General features: G+C 40.8%; 4 protein-coding genes and 1 non-coding gene across 11 annotated transcripts; 3 read left to right on the plus strand and 2 right to left on the minus strand.

Annotated features, from left to right (window-relative positions):
* Positions 1-152: 152 nt before the first annotated feature.
* Positions 153-6,605, minus strand: pla2g7 (phospholipase A2, group VII (platelet-activating factor acetylhydrolase, plasma)). Of its 7 annotated transcripts, XM_046373773.1 has the most exons (12): positions 6,261-6,605; positions 6,028-6,147; positions 5,336-5,463; positions 4,961-5,111; positions 4,377-4,470; positions 4,193-4,261; positions 3,078-3,249; positions 2,573-2,686; positions 1,791-1,882; positions 1,359-1,529; positions 1,114-1,262; positions 153-1,024 (listed from the first exon to the last, which is right to left on the minus strand). In XM_046373773.1, exons 2-12 carry the CDS (start codon positions 6,089-6,091, stop codon positions 924-926), a joined length of 1,305 nt encoding a protein of 434 aa, XP_046229729.1. In that variant the 5' UTR covers positions 6,092-6,147; positions 6,261-6,605; the 3' UTR covers positions 153-923. The 7 variants fall into 7 exon arrangements, with proteins under 7 accessions (XP_046229729.1, XP_046229734.1, XP_046229735.1 ...); XM_046373778.1 differs by lacking the exon at positions 6,028-6,147 and having other exon boundaries at positions 6,269-6,605; XM_046373779.1 differs by lacking the exon at positions 6,028-6,147.
* A 154-nt stretch (positions 6,606-6,759) lies between these two features.
* Positions 6,760-14,749, plus strand: ints9 (integrator complex subunit 9). Its single transcript, XM_046373771.1, has 17 exons — positions 6,760-6,970; positions 7,445-7,572; positions 7,679-7,739; positions 7,928-7,990; positions 8,173-8,312; positions 8,541-8,627; positions 8,940-9,060; positions 9,252-9,386; positions 9,816-9,927; positions 10,133-10,313; positions 10,886-10,946; positions 11,594-11,765; positions 11,891-12,015; positions 13,346-13,513; positions 13,817-13,915; positions 14,012-14,149; positions 14,415-14,749. Exons 1-17 carry the CDS (start codon positions 6,962-6,964, stop codon positions 14,589-14,591), a joined length of 1,977 nt encoding a protein of 658 aa, XP_046229727.1. The 5' UTR covers positions 6,760-6,961; the 3' UTR covers positions 14,592-14,749.
* An 851-nt stretch (positions 14,750-15,600) lies between these two features.
* glrx5 (glutaredoxin 5 homolog (S. cerevisiae)) lies at positions 15,601-18,972 on the minus strand. Its single transcript, XM_046373781.1, has 2 exons — positions 18,538-18,972; positions 15,601-17,585 (listed from the first exon to the last, which is right to left on the minus strand). Exons 1-2 carry the CDS (start codon positions 18,833-18,835, stop codon positions 17,413-17,415), a joined length of 471 nt encoding a protein of 156 aa, XP_046229737.1. The 5' UTR covers positions 18,836-18,972; the 3' UTR covers positions 15,601-17,412.
* A 240-nt stretch (positions 18,973-19,212) lies between these two features.
* Positions 19,213-20,864, plus strand: prkrip1 (PRKR interacting protein 1). Its single transcript, XM_046373780.1, has one exon. It carries the CDS (start codon positions 19,250-19,252, stop codon positions 19,811-19,813), a length of 564 nt encoding a protein of 187 aa, XP_046229736.1. The 5' UTR covers positions 19,213-19,249; the 3' UTR covers positions 19,814-20,864.
* LOC124051115 lies at positions 20,336-20,612 on the plus strand. Its single transcript, XR_006841762.1, has one exon. It is a non-coding gene; the product is annotated as a small Cajal body-specific RNA 13 (non-coding RNA).
* Positions 20,865-21,476: the final 612 nt, after the last annotated feature.

The raw sequence follows: 21,476 nt of genomic DNA on the forward strand, positions 1-21,476 counted from the left end.
GCGGTAGTGGACCTGTGGAGTTTACACAAGCATATTCAGTAGCTTTAGTTTTAGCCTTTGAAGCTTTTTTTAAGCTCCTCGAATTAAAGGCTTTAAATAATGAGTAAGCAAACCAGGAAGAACAAGCCACTTAAATAAATTGGCACAGGATGTATCTGGATACAAACCATGTTTATTGGTCTTTGATTGTGTATAAATGGCAGATATTCAGACGTATATAAAAGTAGAAGGCTGTCACATATTATTGAACAGTACTGTGAGTCACGGCACATGGTACCTTAATGCAGTCTTTTAGTGTTTGAATTTTTTTACTGATGCTGATTTGTGTATGTGACTCATCTTCTTGAATCAGGATGGATGCATTCAGTGTGCAATCTTGGCTAATAATGAACTAATAATCACATGAGTCTTCAATCGTCTTTACAATAGCTATCCCTTTGTTTGGATATAATTCTCATTATAGGCCTCATCACATAACACTGCAATCATAATGTAGCTTTCCTCTGTTGGAAAGTCCTATCCAAACAGACGTACAGTATGTGCGTGAAATAACATTTTGGCTTTATGTACACGCAAAGATGAAAATGATTAAAAGAATTTCTCAGAGAAACTGTTGGTAATAGTTAAGATATCACTAACAGTGAAAAGAAGTGTTCAGCTGCTTGTACGCAACATTGAGGCCTCACAAAACAGAGCGCTGGTCCACTGAATGAGTGTTCTAACTTGAGGAAAAACAAATCTTTCCTGCTGGTGAGGTAGAGATTATCTTTCCTGTCCATTACCACTGCAAAATGTTATCTTGACAAGCCCAGCAGGCCTGCCTTGGCAATTTGTGTCTATTCCACTGAGCTCCACCCGCCAGGTGGAATCATTCAGCTGGCGGCCAGACAATCACCATTATTTTCTGCAGTGTATGAGGCAGTTCATATGGCAGACTGAAGCACAGTCACATTAGTTCCTTCAATGAGGTTGTCATCTTGCCCATCAATCAAGGGGTCCCACTGATCAAAATTCTTCTCTAAACCTGCAAAATCAAAGAGGACGTTTAGTTTCATTCATGACTGCAGCAGAACAGAATTTAAAGGAATAACTGGCAGGCAGGGATGGTCTTACCAAGATGGCGCTGCAGAAAGGCTAGTGTTGCTTTGTTGGAGAGGTCTATGGCGAGTTCGGGGTCGATCTCTCCCTTTAGCTTCATCAGCTTCCCGATCCAGTTTCCAGTCAGGAAGGTGAAGTCTGGGAAACTCTGGTGGACTGTCCCTCTGATGCAGTTGGAGGCAAACATCACACAGTTGGAGGAAACAACAGATTGTCACCCAGACTAAATTGAAACCCTATGTCGGTTCTGTCGTTTATACCTGATAGTGATCATTTTCCTCTGTATGACAGCAGAGTCCAGCTTCCTCATGCGGCTGATGTTCCCCGCCCACTGGAACTTCTCCGAGTTTATGAAGAAGATTGGCTGCTTCACCCGAGGAAAGATCTCGTCATCTAAAGGGAACATCCAAGCATCCAGCGCTATGCCACACCTGATTGAAGGAATACAAAGAGGAGAAACATTACTTCAATATCGATCCATGACATTATACCAAATTTTGAAGCGATACCAAAATACTATTCTTGATTTTTACATTTAACTTCAGTTGTCCTTTCTTGATAACTGACAGACTGAAAGTGTTCACTGTGATTTGTAGTTTATGAAAACATAATTCATATATTACATCATATTCCTACTTCTCCAAAACAAGGACACCTGATGATGGATGAATGTACATTTTAAATCCACATACTTGAATTTAACTTCTTTGCACAGAGCTTCAATCACTGTTGCTCCCCCAAAGGAATGCCCCATGGCTGCTATCCTGCACAGATCCATGGAGTTCTGTCCGCCAGGAGACAGGACAGTTCAGAAAAAAAGTAACAACCATGGGAATGACTGAGGTCTCAGTGCACTGAACTGTCCCATGGACCAGCACCATGACAGACTTCAGAGTATGACTGAAGGAAGTGGGAAGTACTATTATCTAAGCTTGGTGTCACCAGAAAACAAACAAAAATGAAACATAACCAAAGGTTCTCTTGAGAAGTTTTGAAGAATTGTTAACTTGTATACTTACATAAGGTCAATGTGAGAAAAGACCAATGTGGCCTCCCAAGGTTTAACATTTCAACATGAATATTTTATTTATTTCACTATCCAAAGTGGGGACCATGTTGTATATTTATCAAAGCATTGTCAGAGGTAGCAATACAAGGAAATGAAGCTGTAAAATAAACCAGAAGTTGTTGGTGTAGTAACTGAAGCTTAGAAATATTTTGAGGGAAAGTCAACAAAATAGAAATGAAAGAACTTTGACATGGTGGCTTATCTACTGTAATCCAGAACACAAAAGTAACCCTTGTAATATTTGCTGACATGCCCCAGTGTCTATTATCACAAGGAACATGCTTCCTGTCTAACTGTAAATTCTGTATTTTCATTGTTTGCTTACTAAAGTGCTGCTGGCTTATTGGCTGCCTTTCATTTCAAAATAAAGTCAAGATCCCTCTAAAACTACACCACAAATTTTACCTCCAGTGTCGTCCAGTCAAACTGCGTGAGCAGAACATTCTGCACCGGCATCCCTGAGTTGATCTGAGTGAGCTTATCCAGAGCCAGAATGCATTCATCTGCTCTCTGCTTCACCTGTGGGTGAAAGCAAAGGTACACGTAGGATTGAAGACAAAGAAAGAGAATTCAACAAACACTGCCACAATTTTACATGAAGCCACACCTTCGGAATGCACACTCAAAATAAAAAATTGTGCCATAAACAGCAAAGACGACATAGATGAAGTACCAAGATAAAGGGGTGAAAAGTTAGAGTGTGAGGCATGTTGGATTAAAGATCAGGAAAGAAATGAGGATGTGGTTTGATTTGAACAGCGTCAGAGTCATGCAGCACATTGGTTAGTGTGTATGACATTCAGGTGTTGTGCAATCCGGCTGTCTATTCCAAACCCACACGGTGTGCAAGAGTCTCACTCACAGAAGCATGGCGCATGCATTTTACCTCTCACAGTACAGCACATAATACCTGTTTACTTCTGAGGGGGAATTCGCTTTCCCCGTGCTGCAGAGATCTGTAGTACATCCATTCTTTGACCAGGTTGTTTGGCTCTGAGGCATTTGTTTTACGCACATTTTCATTCGTCCTCTCTGACTCAGCCTTCTCACGAAAGTAATATGTAGCTGAGGCTGACTGGTCTCTGCAAAACAAAATTGGAAGTTAGAGTGAGTCGTTATCAGTCAACATTGCTAAATTTAGATTTCTTTTTTTTTTTCTTTAATTGACACTTTGGACTTGTTTAAAGTTTTAGAACAAAATTGAAAAGTTAAACTGAAAACAAAAGATAAATATAACTGTTTCTGTTACAAGGAGATGTTGGGTTTTAGCATGAACTTACGGGACATCCTGTCTGAAGCAAATAAGAAAAAAACAAAACGTTTTGAGCTTACATATCAATAATCTGATAAACTGAGTGTGATAATGAACTACCAGGGTGAACAGACTTTAGCTGCAGCTCATTTATAAACACAGAGTCAAAAATTGACTTCTAGGCTAAGCAAATTAATTTGGCAGCGTGAAAAAAGCTGACCATCAATGCAGAAATGTGAAACAAAGTCTGCCTCATGTCACGACTGTAAAGTACAGTACCTATGTCATAACACCAGCACGTGCTTTTTTTTTCCCCTGTGGCTTTAGCCTTTAACCAGCTGCTAAAACTCAGTGGAATACCACTTCAATCCACACAGGTGACAGACTAACTGTGGCCATTATGTTCATCTCCATATGGTCCTCTTGTCCCTATACTAAAAAGAAATGTGATGACCTGGTTCGTACCATTGTCTGCACACCCTTTCCACTCCTACTCCACAGATAAACAGACAGCCGCTTGCAGAAAACTGCCCTCTGTTATTGTTTGCTTGGCTAACATCCGACCAGTATTTCCTCCAACTAACACGCAGCCTTAGTTCAATGCACATATCATCGGCCTGCAGTTTGAATATGGTTCTGACGCCTAAACAAGAACCTTTGGTCTACTTGAATGCACACTCATGATTTGTGTGTTGTGATTTGATAAAATCCTGGCATCAACATGGAGATGACATATCAGCTGAAATTTTAAATAAAATATCTTGAACACATACCTGTGTTCCACGGATGCTACAATGAAGCCCTGAGAGGCCAATTCTGCACATATAGCTGAGTACAGAGTCCTAGGAAACACCAAGGAGATGTCAATTACACCATTTAAAGGGGCTGATAAGTGAACAGAACGTCTGCTTCATAATGGATAAATACTGTAGCAGTGCTCAGATTGACTGTGTGTACCTAAAGGCTCCAAGGCCGTGGGAGAAGATAACTACAGGACATTTTCCATTTGATTTAAATGGAGCATCCAGGTAGGCTGGGATCTTAAAGGACCCTGAAATACACAGATGATACAAGCAGAAGCTTTTAAGGCATAAAACCAGAATGTGAGTACATCCACATCAGCCAATTTACTAGAGATTATGGACACTTTACATTGCTGATGACTGATGTCACAAACCTGCCAAGCTGTAGCTTTTCCCACCTTTCAATCAACTGCTTTGTCATACATTTCTACAGTTAATTTGTAATCATAGTGGACATCATTTCTGCTTCCAGTGCTGTGGCTGTTATTCTCACTGGGCTGACTGATTTAAGTCTCCTTTGGATTATAATGCAACAATGACACAACTCTGACTAAAATAAAACTTATGTACTTACGTAACTAATTTAGTTAAAAGATTCCAAAATCTAAAACACTAGTAAACCTGGAAACATTCTGAAGAGTAACACAAACTATATTTAATATATAATATAAAACGGCAAACATTTAGTACAAAACACTTGTGAAATGCTCTGCATATATTAACTAAAGCGAAAATTACCAAAGAGGTAGTTGAAAATCCTTTCACTGAGAGTCCTGTTGATTTTCATGAAGTCCGCAAGACCATTAAAATACTCCCTGCACGGGACCCAGTCTGGTTTTTCTGCTTTTTCAGTTTGTTGACAAGGATAGTAAAGGCGGAAGAAGCTGCCCTGCAAACGACACGGACACAGAAGCTCACACACTTTTGCACACAAATACTTCGACAGTATCGTCTCCTTCTCCTTGACTTTGTATCACTTATTTTGTAGAAGATAAAAGAAAGGAAAAACACTGATACATAATGCATGAGGAAAATATGTCTGTCTAAATATATTTATTTATATATAACATATTTACACATACAACATCAACACTTAGGTTTTTCTGCTTTTACCCGGGCAGTGTGGTCCATCATGAAGTCAGTGCATCCCACAGCATTGGGGCCTTTGGCTGGAGGGATTCCAAGATGATTGCTGCAGGTGTTCCCCATGACGAAGAAACTGAGCGTGTACCTCCTCTGGTCTGCCAGATACAGAGACACTTAGATGATAAAATACTCAGTCAACCTCGCAGAAAGCAGTGAAGGTAACAGTCACGATGGGGGCTAATCTGGGTTGACAAATCAAAGCCGGTAAATCAGACCATTTCCGCACAGCCCAACCTTTTATTTTTTTTTATTTTTTACACGTCAGCAGATTCATAAATACAACTTCAACATGCTTATTTAACAATAAAACTGATACGTTTTCTTTACAATATGAGTGATATTCTATCTTCATTAATATGTGAGACATGACTTAATTTATTAGAGACTTATAAATGCTGTTGTTTTTATGTTTTGAGTCCTGTTTTGAACGGTAGTAAGAACGAAGAACACAACATCCTTAATAAACTAGAGGACGAAAACTCCAAGAAGTTTTCTGGCCCAAGACGTTTTTGTGGCTCAGTTTTTACAATAGTTAACCCTTAGCCTACTTTACCAGATGATGAGTACGTGCCGAGGTCGAGCATGAGTAACTTTACAGGTATTGACGCCAAGTTTTAGCTGAGTAGAATATCCGTGTGTTTACGCGTTTCAGCGCCTACCTGTCCGTGCCCACTCGTAAATCCTCTTCACTACCAACTGTACAAATCCTCTATGAGAAAACATCCACCTCAGTAGTTTCAGAAAGGAGCTAACAGTTCACCTCGGTATCTTCGGGTAAACTGTTAGCCACAAAATCCCAAATACAGCTATTAAACACAAAAATAAGGCCTACCGGAGATATAGAAGTGAGTGGATGTGAGCCAATGTTACTACATCAATTTCGCAACATTACCACGTAACTTATTACGCTCTTCCACTGCGAGCCCCTTAGGAGTGGTTTCACAGGTCGCTAATGTTGCTGTTAGCTAGCCACTACCAGCGTGGGAGGGGGCTAAACCAGAGCAGTGAATGGAAAGAGTTACTTCGCCGTCCTGCAGCAGTCGCCTCTCGTCTGGCTTCCTAAAACTCTCCCCAATTTAAACTCAGCACAAGATCATATAACATAAGCATCAAGTGGATTAAGTGTTAGCCATAAAGCTCATATTAGCAGCACAATTGCTGTATCGTTATCTCTTCTCCTGTCCTATTAAATCCGTAGTGGAATTTAGGAAACTCTGATCTATGTATGGCTCTGGCTAGACCTAGTGATTCTGATTGACAGCCATGCAGTTTACAGGCACGTGTATTTGTTGACAGAAATTATCGACGCTTTGATTGATATTTTTAGTCGTATTTTGTGAGACACAGTGTTGTTTTTTTGTGGTCACAAACATACATATTCGTGTTGTTTTGTTCAGTGTTCGGCGTATCTCACCTGGTGTTACAAGCTATTTACGGTGACTGAAGAAAACACTCCAAGTCTATAGAGGGCAGTAGAGGTGAAAAAGCGACGGATACAATGCGAATGGAGTCCCGAATAATAGTGTAGAAGGATGCAGTGTTAGCGAATCCTACTACCTAAAATTAATTTATCAAACGTTGCTAGAGTTGAAAATGAAATTGGTGAGTAAACTGATTATTAGAAATAAACGATGTAGCCAAGTCAGCCGTCAGCTAACTATAGCTGTGCGTCCCAAAACTTATTCAGAGTGTGTTTAGTTATAGCTGCTCTATTAGCTTAGCAGCTAATAGCCCTGTTAGTTCCCTTCTCATTCACTGTGGCTAACAAGGTAACTAACAGCTAGGTTGTGGAAACTGTTTGATGTTGGCAGTACGTAGTGAACGAAAATACCGGGTCAGCTGGTTAGTTTGATGTCGGTAAATGGAGCACACTGTTACTTGTAGTGTGACTCGCATTACATGTATATGTCTGTTTTTACACAGACCTACAGACTGACACCCTCACTTGCCAGGAGGCTGAGTGTTGTCATGTTTATCCCGTTTCTTTTCTATTCTCATGCAGTTTGTTGTGTTGGCATAACTGTATGTTTTTTTCCCCCCACGTGTCTCTTGTGATTTTCCTTCCATGTCTTTCAGTATTGTCTGTCTGGTCATCCAACATTGCCTTGTAATGTTCTCAAGTTCAAATCCACCACTATCATGCTGGACTGTGGGCTGGACACCACCTCTGTCCTCAACTTCCTGCCCCTTCCTCTGGTGCACAGGTGAGTCACCGGCATAATTTATTTTATGTTTTATTTATTTATTCAGACATAGATGGAAGAATTACCATTGTTCTAAATCACGATGAACTTTTTTGTTCTTTTTCAGCCCAAGACTCTCCAAGCTCCCTGGTTGGATCTCTAAGGATGCATCATTAAACTTGGAAAAGGTAGGAGAAATGTTTTTTACACTTAATTTACGTAGCCTTTAAGCTGCATTTGATGTGAAGTTGTGTTTCATTGTTGCTTTGTGAGATCACCTGAAGCTGCTTCTGTTTCTATGTTAAAGTTTAAACGTAATATTAATTTATCTTTGATGAGAGCTACAAAAGTAAACAGTTTCTTTCCATCTTTGCAGGAGCTGAAGGAATGTGCCGGGAGAGTGTTTGTGGACTCCCAGCCGGAGTTCTGTCTCCCTGAGGTAAACCAGCCACACACAGAATATAGCTAAAGCGCATTTCATTTGTCTTAAGACATCAGTGAAATGCTTCAAATGAGTGGCTTTGCTGAATGCAATATAATGCTAGTTATAGTAAGTGCTGTGCTTATAATAATACATGTTTTGTCTAAATAAACTATCTTTCTTATATGTATTTGCCACAGAGAGAGCTGCTGGATCTATCAACCATTGATGTCATCCTGATCTCCAACTACCACTGTATGATGGCCCTGCCCTACATCACTGAACACACAGGCTTCACTGGGACCGTGTACGCGACAGAACCCACCCTACAGATTGGCAGGTAAGGAGACTCAAGGGCTATAAACGTCATCATGATGTTTTTATATTCATTTAGATGATGCATGTTATTTTAAAGCTGCTTTTTTGATTTTTGTTAAAGTCCAAACCAGCCATGTTTTTAATGAAATGTTGGGTTTTTGAGTGTGGAGAATATGTCTTGTCTGGAAAATAAACTCTTGCTTGATTTTGTATTGCAAGAAATGCTGATTCTTGCTGTTATTTTCTTCAGACTGTTGATGGAGGAACTGGTGAACTTCATGGAGAGAGTTCCCAAAGCCCAGTCTGCCACCTGCTGGAAAAATAAGGAAATACAAAGGTAGATTAATTATTGAGAAAAAGAGACAAAAACAAGAGCATCTTTTGGGAGTGGTGGGAAATATTTATTTAAAAATATGAAAGTCAACACTGGAAACAGTATTTTTATTTTTAGATCAAAGATTTGACACACAAAACACAATAGCATACCAGCATTTTCCTTGTAATTTTCTCTGTTTTTCTTTCTGTTTATATCTCTCATTTTGGTTTCCACCATTTTGTCCTGCAGTTTCATTTTATTTTAAGTTACTTCTCAACAGAATTGCACATAATACAAAGTTACATGAATGAATCCACAATTTTATCATATTAGGATGCTCCCCGGGCCGCTGAAGGATACAGTAGATGTGTGGACGTGGAAGCGATGTTACAGCATGCAGGAGGTCAACTCTGCCCTCAGCAAAGTGCAGCTTGTGGGTTACTCACAGAAAGTGGTAAGAACCTTTTTTTTTCCCTACACTGTCTGCGCATGAATACAGTAACACTGACTCTACAACAGATGTCATTTGATACAGCCCATCAGGTCAGACATGCTTGTACTTTCTACTAAAATAGCTGTATCTGTCCTCTCTCTGTTTTTCTCTACTGGTGTGTTCTCACAGTGAAAACTTCTTTCTTTCTCCAGGAGTTGTTTGGAGCTGTACAGATCTCCCCCTTAAGCTCTGGTTACTCATTAGGCAGCTCCAACTGGATCATCCAGTCTCATCATGAGAAAGTCTCCTATGTATCAGGTTCATCCCTGCTCACCACACATCCACAGGTAGGTCAGCAGACCTAAAGGAAGGAGAAAGTATACCCGGGGCCTAAGAAAAACATGCACTGACAAATAATGTGATGCCCAAAGTAAAGTGAAACATTAGTCGATGTGTATTTATAAAAATTAATAAGCCAGACATGAAGTGCTCTTCAGACTGAAAAGATGATCAAACCCAAATTCTCAATTTTCAATATACAGTTTTTTTTTATCAGTTATGACAATGTTAAAAATGAGAAAATAAGCTCTTCACTTTATTCCACAATTTCCAAGATTCACTTTAATAAATGGAAGAAAAGTGAGGATTAACAGGGGTCCCCCTCTCCCAGGTGGACAGTCATGCAATACTTGCTTTGTGTACAGATCAGATAAACTTACTTGAATTTTTTCATAAAGTTGATGATGAGTTTAAAGTATCTCCTCTCCTCTTCTCAGCCGATGGACCAAAGTTCTCTTAAGAACAGCGATGTTCTGATTCTGACGGGCCTCACCCAGATGCCCACCGCCAACCCAGACGGCATGTTGGGAGAATTCTGTAGCAACCTTGGTAGGTTCAAATGTACTGGATAATGATGAAAACTATTTAATATGTTGAAATATTTTCCTGTTATATAGTAATATGTAGGCATGGATATGTAAGTGAAGACATATTAAATATTTCTCTTGGGTTTTCTTTAAGTGATTGAGGAGCTGAATTGTCTCTGGTGCCTGAGTGTCTTAATGTTGGTATTTATTATTCATTGTGACCGTAGCCATGACCATTCGAGCAGGAGGGAATGTGCTAGTGCCATGCTACTCCTCAGGAGTGATATATGACCTTCTGGAGTGTCTGTATCAGTTCATCGAGAGTGCCAACCTCGGGACCACGCCCTTCTACTTCATCTCACCTGTCGCCAACAGCTCACTGGAGTTCTCCCAGATCTTTGCTGAGTGGTGAGGGGTTATTCATCCAAATTAACTTATTTTTCATATCTGTCATTGTGGAGTGTGGCCATGGATTAAGAAAATATGTGCGAAAATGTGTCCGTATTTATGTTGCTTTTTGATGGAGTACTGGGATTTCAGACCCTTTTTGCTTTAAAAAGTCATTCAGAGCAGATGCTTACTCCTTAAGCAATATTTCATATCACATTGTATACGTTTTAGGGAACAAAAACCAACATCTGCATACAAATCTATTATTATATGTCACTTGATACATTTTGTTTGGTTCAGTTTACACAGTTTTGCTTAAGAGAACTTAATCTTATGCCTATGATTCATTATACATACACAAACATTTAATGCTGCTCCAGTGTCTACTGATTATAACTTTCTGTTTCATTGAAGGTGTGTAAATAAGTCAAAAACAAATTGTTATTCGAAATGAGTGTTTTGTAATATTTTAAATTGTTTCAATGTTTTAAATTAATGTTTATTTATAGCAGTGATACTCTTCTTATTCTCAGCCACGTTTTTGAATAGTCTCCAGGACAATTTTGGCATATTTTGATTTCTCATTTTAGGCTTTGCCACAACAAGCAATCAAAAGTGTACCTCCCGGAGCCTCCATTCCCTCATGCAGAGGTGAGTCCTGCTGCTGTGTCTCCTGCCAGTGAAGAACAACACTGCATTTTAGGCAAAATGGATTGGCATGAAGTGACCCTGCAAGCCTGTGAAGAGCTTGCAAAAGGCTACAAAGAGATGGAAATTTTTCATTACTTCAGCCTAACATGTCACAATCTGTTGAGTTACCAGTGTGTTAACAACTGCATTTGGAATGTGTATTTTCATTCATGTTTATGGAGACAATATTTTACATCAGGGAAACTCCTTGACTCTGTCAAATACATGTGTAAAACAGAAAAAAAGTCTAATCAGGAATCACTTTTGTTCTCAATCAAACTTTCCATAATTTTTGTGGACAAAAGTAACAGTAAACAAGACGTCATGTGCAGCAACAGAGGACAGCGATTTGGTGTATCCCATCAGACACAGAGTCTTTTATTTAGTGCAAGATAAACATCCATAGTAAATCATTGTATAATAAGCTGTGTATGTATACTTTTTGCAGCACAAACCACCATGTTCTCATACAAAGTGGTGGTAAAGAGTCTTAACATCATGAGCCAGACCAGCCTCTAGTGTTTGAATGATATTTTGAACTGTTGTGTGAACAAACAGGAAGCGATGATGTCGAGTTCTCTCTTATTCCTGTGTTGTCCTTGTTTCAGCTCATCCAGACCAACAAGCTGAAGCACTACCCCAGCATCCACGGAGACTTCAGCAGTGAGTTCCGTCAGCCGTGCGTGGTCTTCACCGGTCACCCGTCGCTGCGTTTCGGGGACGTGGTTCACTTCATGGAGCTGTGGGGCAAATCCAGCCTCAACACCATCATCTTCACTGGTAACTCCGCCTGTATTAGAAGCACTCCCACGTCGAGTGCTACACACAGATGAAAAGATGCCATTCCGTAATTATGAAGCACAATCTTTCTAAAAGCCTCTGTGACTTCTCTTTCTTACCACTAGAGCCAGACTTTTCCTACATAGATGCTTTGGCTCCCTACCAGCCACTGGCTATGAAATGTGTTTACTGTCCCATTGACACACGGCTCAACTTCCACCAAGTATCAAAGCTGCTTAAAGAAGTCCAGGTACAGCCAACTCTTTTCACCTTTCATAAATGTAGTAAACTTACTGTTAGCACGAGATTGTGAGCAGTAAATGGGTTACACCTACATGAATTGATTTTTATATCCTTGACTTTATAGAGAGTCTTCTTTTTTAATATGAATTTGACACTTGGCAAATGGGGAAAGATAATGACTGGAAAACTATCAATTTGTCTCGCTTAGAAACAGCTGCCTCATGGGTTTTTTTTTTTTTGTTTCCACGCAGCGCTGGTAAGAGAATAATTGTACAACAAGCCAATAATCACTGAGTCAGTAGCAGTCTTGTGGGAAAAGCCAGGGAGAATGGGAACAATTTTACAAGCTAAAAGGCCAAGGCACAAACAAGACAAAAGAGCAATGTTAGATCAGCATTCTGTGCAGAGCATGAGGGAATACACCACAAGTACTGAAATGCTGCAGAGGAAAACTGATGCTTTAATGCAGTTCACACTGTAATATCATGATGTTAAAGTTATAGTAATGATCAAATGTATTCCTTTAAGCAGAGTTGTGCTGCCCTTGATGAACTTAAACCTCTGTTTAAGTGGAATTTGTATTTTTTTCATTTTTTTAAATAGCTATTCCAGTACCTTGTCTCTGTGGATAGCTAAGTCAGTCTGTCTGTCAGTCAGTCCACCACACATTGGTCCAGACTGAAATCTCCTTGCAGCTATTGGAGAAATTACTATTAAATGCATGGCCCTCAGAGGACATATCCTGCTGACATTTGTGATTCCCTGATTTGGTGCAAATTCCCAGATAGCATGCTCTTTAGAGCTATGATGCTGAATACTGTAAACATTACCCAGTATATATCAGCATGCTAACATTGTTCTTAGCTCTCAGTTATATTTTCACAAGAATGATCGTGTCACAGGACACTCTGCCTGTGGTTTCACAAGCTGCATCAGCATGACAGTTTTTGTTACCCAGAGGCCTTATGACTTATGACCAGACTGGACTATGCACTCTGTTTGGATAATTAAGACCTGATAAGACAAACCCCGCTATAATGGCCCTGATATATATGTATTTATTTTGTGTTTTCCCAGTGCGAGTGAATTAGATAAAACCAAGTAACCACAAACATCATCCAGTTACCCAGTCCCTTGCTCTTCTAATTGCTGACCAACAACACTTAAGAGAGGTTAAACTGTGTGTAACCTTATTTTAAACCCTCTTTTAGTACTGTCTGAAATAAAAGCAAGCACAGTCTAGAACATGGTTGAGTGAATGTGTCTAAAACCTACTTTTAGTTACCTCCAAAGGATGGTTTCAGTTGACCACTGTTTGTTTTCTCGCCCTCCTACAGCCCCTTCATGTTGTGTGCCCAGAGCAGTACACCCAGCCTCCGCTGACCCACTCCCACCGCTCTGATCTGATGCTGGAGCTGCAGCCCCCTCCCATGCCTTACAGGCGCTGCTCTGTGCTCAACTTGCCCTTCAGACGCCGCTACGAACGCGTCTACATACTGCCTGAGGTGAGTCACTTCAGAACAGGAATTCCAGTGGGTTTGAATATATCCCTCTTCATCTTGTCCGGTTAAAAGGAACCAAACAAGTTCAGTTGACAGTGCTGCATAAAATATAAAATCAGTGTCTCTGGAAACAGATGGTGAGTGCATACTTAAAACTCTCTCGTGTGTGGGTAGGAGACAGTGACATATGGTGTATAAAAAGCTGTCAGAATTAAAGAAAGAAATGTATTATGGAAATATTCCAGCTCCTGTCAGGGAACAGGTGGCCAATTTTCAAGTCTAAAAGCCAGATTCTTCTTTTCCTAGCTGGCCAACTCCCTGGTGCCCTCTGAGGTTAAACCTGGCATCTCCCTCGCAACAGTGTCTGCAGTGCTGCACTCCAAGGACAACAGACACACACTGCAGGTGAATATGTGTGCTTGGCTTGTGAATTTGTATTACGAAAATGGCTATATGATTGTGTTAGGCTAACTTGGTGTCTTTCCTGTCCTGTGTTGCCAGTTGGTGCCCAAACCCGCTCCAGTGCCACCCAGCAAGAAGAGGAAGCGAGTCATAGAGGAGCCTCCAGTGGTGTTGGCCCCGAAACCCCTGCTGAGTGGAGCAGTGCCCCTGGAAGCTTTCCTGGCCACATTGCAGAAGGTGTGAATTCTGCACACATCTGTGGGAACATTTATATTGTTTTCATAACAGCCAGCAGTTAAAATGAATGTTTGTACTTGTCGTAGTCCTCTCCCAGGCTGTGCCATCAACTCCTGTATTCCCAAAGGAGATGAATCTCTTGAATCTCGTCAGACATTGCAATCTCGTCACAACATTATTCACAAATTGCAAGTTTTGTATCCACTGCTGAGTGACGTGCAGAAAAGCACAACTCTAAAACTTGACTCTGCATCCCCCCCCGCAGCATGGCATTACAGAGGTGAAGGTGGAAGAGACAGCAGACGGACACATCCTACACCTGCAGGCGGAGGACACACTGATTCAGCTGGAGGAGGATGGGACGCATATCGTCTGTGACAACAACGAGCCGCTGCGTACCACACTGAGAGACCTGGTGCTCCGCTTCTTGCAGAAGCTTTGAACCAAATCCTCTTCATGCCTCCTTATTGTTAGGGGTTTTAACAGCATTTCTGCTTTACTGGACTGTGGATGGCAGCAGAGGTGATGGGGCAAGGGGGGGCACACTGTGAAGCTGACTGCCTCCGCCTCAGTCATATTTAACTAAAATCCAGCTGCATTTTGTAATATAGTATTTTGTATTAAAAGAATTTTCAGACATGTTAAAGGTCAACTCATTGAGTCTTTCACTACTACAACCTCTTCATTAAAGACACTAACACAGCAAAATGCAGAAATCAGCCATGAGTTTGGGTTTTCCAAAGGAGGAAGTGAGAAAAGAAATTCAATAGAAAATGTCAAAACCATATATTGTAAATACCTGTAGATTATCTCTGCTGAATGTTATTTTATATCATCCATATTTACTTAAGTGTCTAAAATGGGATTTACAATCCTGACATCAAGTTAATCCAGATCTCAGGTCAGTCCTTGAGCAACTCATCTGCTGAAGTCGTTACAGGCATTCAGGTGTGAACACACTGGGCACAAAATGTTTAGCTATATCTGAATCCTGTCAAACTCTGTTGAGAAAGCCACAATGGGCCTTTTCTTTAGAGCAGACCCTCTGACATGTGAGAGTAAGAAAAGCGCTGGTGTAAAGCAGAAAATGAATGATGGCCGAATTCTATAAAGCTGCCTCAGTTTCAGGGTCCTGGTATTGTTGGTGCTGGCTTAGTCAAACGCTTGAATAGAATGGAGCCATTGTTGATGTTATTCATAAAACCTGCGCTTTTCCTTCTGTTAAATCAAAATGTCTGCTGTGGAAAACGCCCGCCTGAAAGAAAATTGAAACAACTTAAGACGCAGAAATACTCTGTTAAATGCAAAATTCAAGGTTAAGCGAATTTCTTTTCGTTCGACTTATTTGCCATTTAAAATAAGACGTTTGAAGATGGCACCCTGGGTACTCTGAAATAGTGACCGTGTTCCTGCATGTTGATGGTCATACAAAAGAATTTCCAGGCCACTTGTTATTTGTGTCACAAAATATTTAATTGGTGCAGGGTTTACACGCAGCTAAAATACATTTAATAATATGCTTTCAATGTACAATATCTTACAGTGCGATACTTGACCATTGCTTTGATAATATAGCTGTGTGCAGCAGTTGGGACTGATAAATGTCAGGGGCTCAGTGAGATAACAAAGACACTCACCATTCACTCAAGAAAATAAAACACTTCCTTTAGCGACAAATTAATAAATACCACAGACTTGACAGACACAACAAATTTTTAAATATAACTGCATTTGTTTGTCCAGGTGTTGGAAATCGGTCATCTTCAGGAGAAATAGAAAAGGTATCATGGTGTTTTGTTGCGCTTCAGCGGGCACAAAAAAAAAACAGAGGGACATGTACAAAATGTGGTTTCTTGCAGGAAGAACAAATTGGCGGTGATGGTGTTAGTTTTTTCCAAGTCATACTGACAGCGCATGTGTGTAACAAGGTCACTGAGGTGTGGTCCACTGCAGAAACAAATTCATACACCTTGATATTATTTTGAACACACCTCAGCTTTACTAACACCTCATCTGGAAACTTTAGTACTGTCCCACTCTTTGTTCTTCCTGCTAGAATAATGTAGAGGCAGTGCATTTGGAAGGTTTCTAGTGTGATGACATCTTTTCCTTGAGGCTCATTTGGTCTTAAACAGGTTGTGGTTTAGGAATAAAGGTGGAGAGTAGAGGTAGCAGAGCTTTTAGAGGGCAGATGAGATGATGGAGGTCACCTTGTGTAAATTGTTTAAATTGAAACACAAAGGTTGGAACCAACCTCGATGAGAAAAGATTTCTTGGACAGTGGCGTTTTAGTTAGATGTTCATGACTAAGGATAGTATTTTCAAATCATGATGTGATTTAAAAAAAAAAAAGTACCCCAAAATGTAACGATCAAAGTTTTTCCTCCAACTGTTACATAACAGGAAAATATTAAAGCCACTCTTATTAACTGATCAAGTGACTGTGTAAAGTGAAAGAATTCGGTCCTAGTGACAAATCCACAGAGAATTCCCAAAAAATACAGCTTTAAACAATCTTTTCAGCTCATCCTTTTTCTTCATTTTCTGGATCGCAACTGTTCTAGTCTACTCGGTTTTGGCTACAGGAGGCAGTTGTTGTCAGTAAAAAAGCTCTGATAAACACTGTGTGCTACCTGCCTATTGCCAAACGGCAGACGGATAAAGCTAGTTGCTAGCTGGAGAACATAGTGGAGCTAGCACCTAATGAGACAAAATTTTCTCAAGAGCTAATGGAGACCAAAAGAGAGCTAAAATAGGGTTGAATACTGTACTACATTCATTAGGCAGCCAGAAATATGACTAATGACTGATTCACCACATCAGCTACTTGTTCCCGCCAACCCCTAGGGGCCAAAAATTATTATCGCAGCTTCAAAAAAGAAAATGAAAACTGCAAACAGAGGTTTGGGTAAAAATGGTTTTGAATCTCTGACCACTCCTCTCCTGTCATGTATATAATCTGTGGAAACTCAGAGGACCTGCCGGTGTATGCAGAGCAGCAGGAGCTCTGTATCACACCCCACGCTGTATACAGATATGGATCAGAAATGTCCATGACACGGGATACAGTGCTGCCACCAACTGCTTACACTTGTCACGTTCATCTATACTCATGCTCTGCCTTATTGGCCAGAAGGGTGAGCCAATGTTACCCATGGCCGCTCAAAGAATTGATTTATTTGCAATCATCTGGGGGGGGGGGGGGTTCAACCTGATTAAAGTGTCCTCTGACTTGCCAGCTAATTGAAGTTTCTTGTCTTCCTCTACTTGGATTCCTTCTCAGCATTCAGCAGTGCAGAGGTGATGCCCAGCTTCTTCAATTCCTCCACCAAGTCTCCATTCTGGTGCATCTGGAGCAGGATGTCACAACCTCCCACAAATTCGCCATTGAAGTACACCTGAGGGATTGTGGGCCAGTTGGAAAAGTCCTTGACTCCTGTTGGAAGACAGACAGTGTTGGTGTCACAGTCAAAAATAAACTAGAGCAAATAATATGTCAGGTGGTTAAGAAAATCGCGTGACACGTATTAACTTATGATAATTTAATGTAAATCAACTTCAGTTCAAAGTTTAAAACCATTCACACTTCTAGACGATGCGTTCTGGCTACATCCCCTCTGAATCAGTAGTTCATATATTAAAAACAGCAGAACTGAGCAGTTAGCATGGGACCATGACAGAAATTCAAACTCCAAAGAAACCTCACACCAACACAAACTCTGTTTAATAATCAAGTGATCCCAAAAGTGATCTTACATTCAATGTGAGCAAATTCTTAGCTTTTAGTACTCTTACATTAAACAAATCCTGACCTCATAAACCCAGGTCCTGAAAAAAAAAGAACTGCAATGATATTCAATTAATAAATTAAAATCAGCAGAGGGACACATGTCACTTGGCTTTACACTGGTGTTGCAACATTGGTCTCAATTGATAAAATGTCGTTAAAGGGCAGGGCTGATGTAACTACAATAAGCATTTCCTGATGCTTATGTGTGCGTCGTCATCGTTCAAAAAGACAAAAAGCTTCGGTTTTCCATAGCTGGCTTATATGCAAAAGACAGTCCATATTGATGGTGAAACGTCTGAGTTTAAGGACTCCACCCTTTGGTCCTGCTGCAGAACGCTGATAAAAACCTAACTCTCAAATCTCAAAACTAGCAAGAGGGGGTCGTTGGTCAGAGGCTGATAGGTTTGAATATGCTAATAAAAAAACGTGTTAAGGCCTGTTGTTAAAATAGGCTACTAAATGCACACTACACTGGTTAAGTCACTTACGAACAATCTCGTTAGCATGTCCGCTATCTGTTTTGAAAAGGTTTAGCTGAGTCAAAGTGAGAGATGACAACTTGTCGCTGTCATGTCATGAACAGGACAGTTTACTGCACCTTGTCTGAGCTCCTGGTCATCCAACACGTTGTACGCTGCGTAGTCGTCCACCCCATGCATCCGCAAGATCTGAACTACGGCATTACTAAAGCCACACATGGGCTGTGCCGGCGTCCCCTTCATAAACACAACTACTTTGTCCTTCTTCACCATTTCGCCAAGGTCTTTCTGGAGGTCCGCCGAGGCGCACAGGAACCGGGCCGAGGCCGACCACACGCGACCGTCTGCCTGTCTCGGTAAATAGACCGCAGCCCCTGACCGCAGACACCTCGCAGTGGATCTAATTAAGTTGTTCATGTCTTTGTTGAGTTCTATCTTAATATCACGAGAACTGTCGGGGAAATTGCCCAGAATTTTTCTGTACAAGGCGTAGCGTAAGCAGTCGCTTAACAGCCTCAACGCTGGTCAGGACGGGCGTAACCTGAACGTTGATTGGACAGCAGCGCTCAAACAAACAGTAATGTCATTTTACATTGGTCGACGCCGAGCGTCAATTACATCAGTTATACAAAAAGTGCTTTCTTAGTGACATTTAATAAGAATAAATTAATATTACCACAACCACAGACGTATACTCAATGACTTTTTTATTTTCTTTTGAGAAAGCTGATTTTAAAAATTGTAAAAATAATTCTTTCTAGGTTGCGGAAACCTTCAAGAACTTCCGGGGCATCGCGAGCAGATTGTATCAAACATTCGACAGTTCGAAAGATGGCGGCGCACACGCAGAAAACTAACAAGTCTGGGAAGACTGGGGGAAAGGAGGCTCAGCCTCTCGTAATCGCTAAAACTCCAGCGGAGGAACAGCGTCTGAAGTTGGAGAGGTTGATGCGGAACCCAGATAAAATGGCTCCCATCCCAGACCGGCCAAAAGAATGGAATCCACGGGCTCCGCCGGAGTTTGTCCGAGATGTGATGGGCTCTAGCGCAGGTGCTGGCAGCGGGGAGTTCCATGTTTACCGGCACCTCCGACGCAGAGAGTACCAGAGGCAGGACTTTCTGGACAAAATAGCAGAGAAGCAAGACGAGGACCTGAAATATCTGGATAAGGTGGCGCAAAACAAAGAGGCAGCTGACGAGAGAACTGCAAAGCGCAGGAAGAAGCGGGAAAAACTGAAGCAGAAAAAGCTGATGGCAAAGAAAGCAAAGCTAGAGGCCAAAGACAAAAAAGAAGACGTCTCCGACAAGAGTTCAGACAGCAGTGAAAAAGAAGAGGAAGAGGAAGAAAGAGAAGATGATGCCGAGACTCCTAGCTTCATTATGGGCAAGAAATGACCCACACCGTCTCTTGCTGGGTTATGGACAGAGACATCCAGGACTGGGTACTGGTTCATGAGACCTTGGGGGACATGGACACAGAGGTTGTTTAGAGTCTCTTAACAACCCCCGAAAGAAGCAAAAGACATTTGCGAAACTGTCCCCTTTTTATTTCCGAATACTAGAAAAATGTGGATGGACTGCCTGGGTTCATAGGCATGGTGTAAGCAAACTACGCTCGTCATGGCCTCCCCCCGCTGGAAAAGAGACACGCGGACGCTTCTGATTTTTCATTAAGCTGCCCATAATGTCTGTGACGCATTTGTAGCTCTCATGTTTCAGCTTCAGAATCCAGTACATTCTGATTCGATATTTTAAACGTTTTAATAAAAATAAGAATATACATGGAGTTACATAGTGTACATGCAGTTTGTTCACATTAAGAATCTTAACTTCTTTGTTGTATGTGATGAGGTTTGTGTTACACCTGTGGTAATATTGCATTAATGCAAGCAAATGTATGTGTGCATCACAAATCAGTCTGTGCAGCCTTGTGAAGCTGCTCCTTGCAAGGACTATTGCTTGTGGGCACAACAAGGTTGCAGAAAGCAGATCAAGGAATGAAAAGGCGTGACTTCCAGAGGCTCTGGAGTTTCACGTGCGATGTTCCTTGGACAGGCTCCTGCTTTCCACGGTGGTGATGGTCTTGCTCTGTAGAAATCACCTTTCTTGAGGCAGGTAGAGAAAAACCTGACAGCCAGATATTGTTTGAATCAGGGAAAGCTCTTCCTGTCAGACACTGTCGGCTGTTACAATCACCTCTGATTTTATTATAATATGCAATGCACACAATGCTTCAACAGCTTTGATCAGTTTCTGTCATAAATGAACATTTTCAAAACAATATGTATTTTTATTGTAATAATATAGCCACATAATGAGATCTCTGGTCTGGTTTAGTCTTTTATGTTCTGATATCCCACATTGACTCTTCAATGTGCATCTTCATCGATCTGTTGTGTTTCAGTGAATTCAACTGCTCTTATTTATAAATGACATATAAAGCAAACTGCCCATTTCTTGTAAGTGATTTCTCTCATTGAAGTTCACTGCTGATGCTGAACAAGGAAAGCTTCAGAACTGTAATAAAATGTTTTAATATGCATGCAAATTTTCATGCATATTAAGACCCACAATGAGCGTATGGGTTCCCACAGATATTGTAAAGCAACTGAAGACTTAACTGTGCATGGTCTTCATAAAGTGGTAAAAATTTTAAAGGTAGTTTATAAAGCCCATTACATACCATACATTTTTCCAAATTCAAGGATTCAAGGAACTTTATTGTCATACCAGCTCACATTCACATGTTTATGGTACGAAATTAGGACTCAGGTCCCAGGAGCAGTAAGTGACTATAAAAATATTAAGTACGAATAGCATATAAGCTAAACGGAAAATAGAATATAAAAGAATATAAAACTAAACATTTAAATAAGCTAAACCTTAAATAAGAAGCCGGTTTTAACATATAGCAGCCTAAGTATGCATGTGCAAGTGTGTACAGTATGAGGTAGTCCAGAAAGTAGTCCTTAATGTTGCACTTGTGAGTCCTTAGTATTGCACTTGTGAATATTGCACTTGTAGGTTAAAGTGTTTGTAATGGGGGGGGGACTACAGG

The sequence above is a fragment of the Scatophagus argus genome, chromosome 19, assembly GCF_020382885.2.
Source record: "Scatophagus argus isolate fScaArg1 chromosome 19, fScaArg1.pri, whole genome shotgun sequence".
NCBI lineage: Eukaryota > Metazoa > Chordata > Actinopteri > Scatophagidae > Scatophagus > Scatophagus argus.

What these genes read in the sequence shown, in the direction of transcription:
- ints9 (XM_046373771.1), top strand. An exon ending in AAAAATAAGGAAATACAAAG is followed by an intron (nt 8,628 to 8,939) that starts GTAGATTAATTA and finishes TTATCATATTAG; the next exon opens with GATGCTCCCCGGGCCGCTGA. An exon ending in CAACACCATCATCTTCACTG is followed by an intron (nt 11,766 to 11,890) that starts GTAACTCCGCCT and finishes TCTTACCACTAG; the next exon opens with AGCCAGACTTTTCCTACATA.
- pla2g7 (XM_046373773.1), bottom strand. Translation starts at nt 6,091, where the DNA reads ATGTTTTCTCATAGAGGATTTGTACAGTTGGTAGTGAAGAGGATTTAC. An exon ending in GTAGCATCCGTGGAACACAG is followed by an intron (nt 3,250 to 4,192) that starts GTATGTGTTCAA and finishes TTTGTTTTGCAG; the next exon opens with AGACCAGTCAGCCTCAGCTA. An exon ending in AGGAAAATGATCACTATCAG is followed by an intron (nt 1,263 to 1,358) that starts GTATAAACGACA and finishes CAACTGCATCAG; the next exon opens with AGGGACAGTCCACCAGAGTT.
- glrx5 (XM_046373781.1), bottom strand. Translation starts at nt 18,835, where the DNA reads ATGAACAACTTAATTAGATCCACTGCGAGGTGTCTGCGGTCAGGGGCT. An exon ending in TGACCAGGAGCTCAGACAAG is followed by an intron (nt 17,586 to 18,537) that starts GTGCAGTAAACT and finishes GTCTTCCAACAG; the next exon opens with GAGTCAAGGACTTTTCCAAC.
- prkrip1 (XM_046373780.1), top strand. Translation starts at nt 19,250, where the DNA reads ATGGCGGCGCACACGCAGAAAACTAACAAGTCTGGGAAGACTGGGGGA.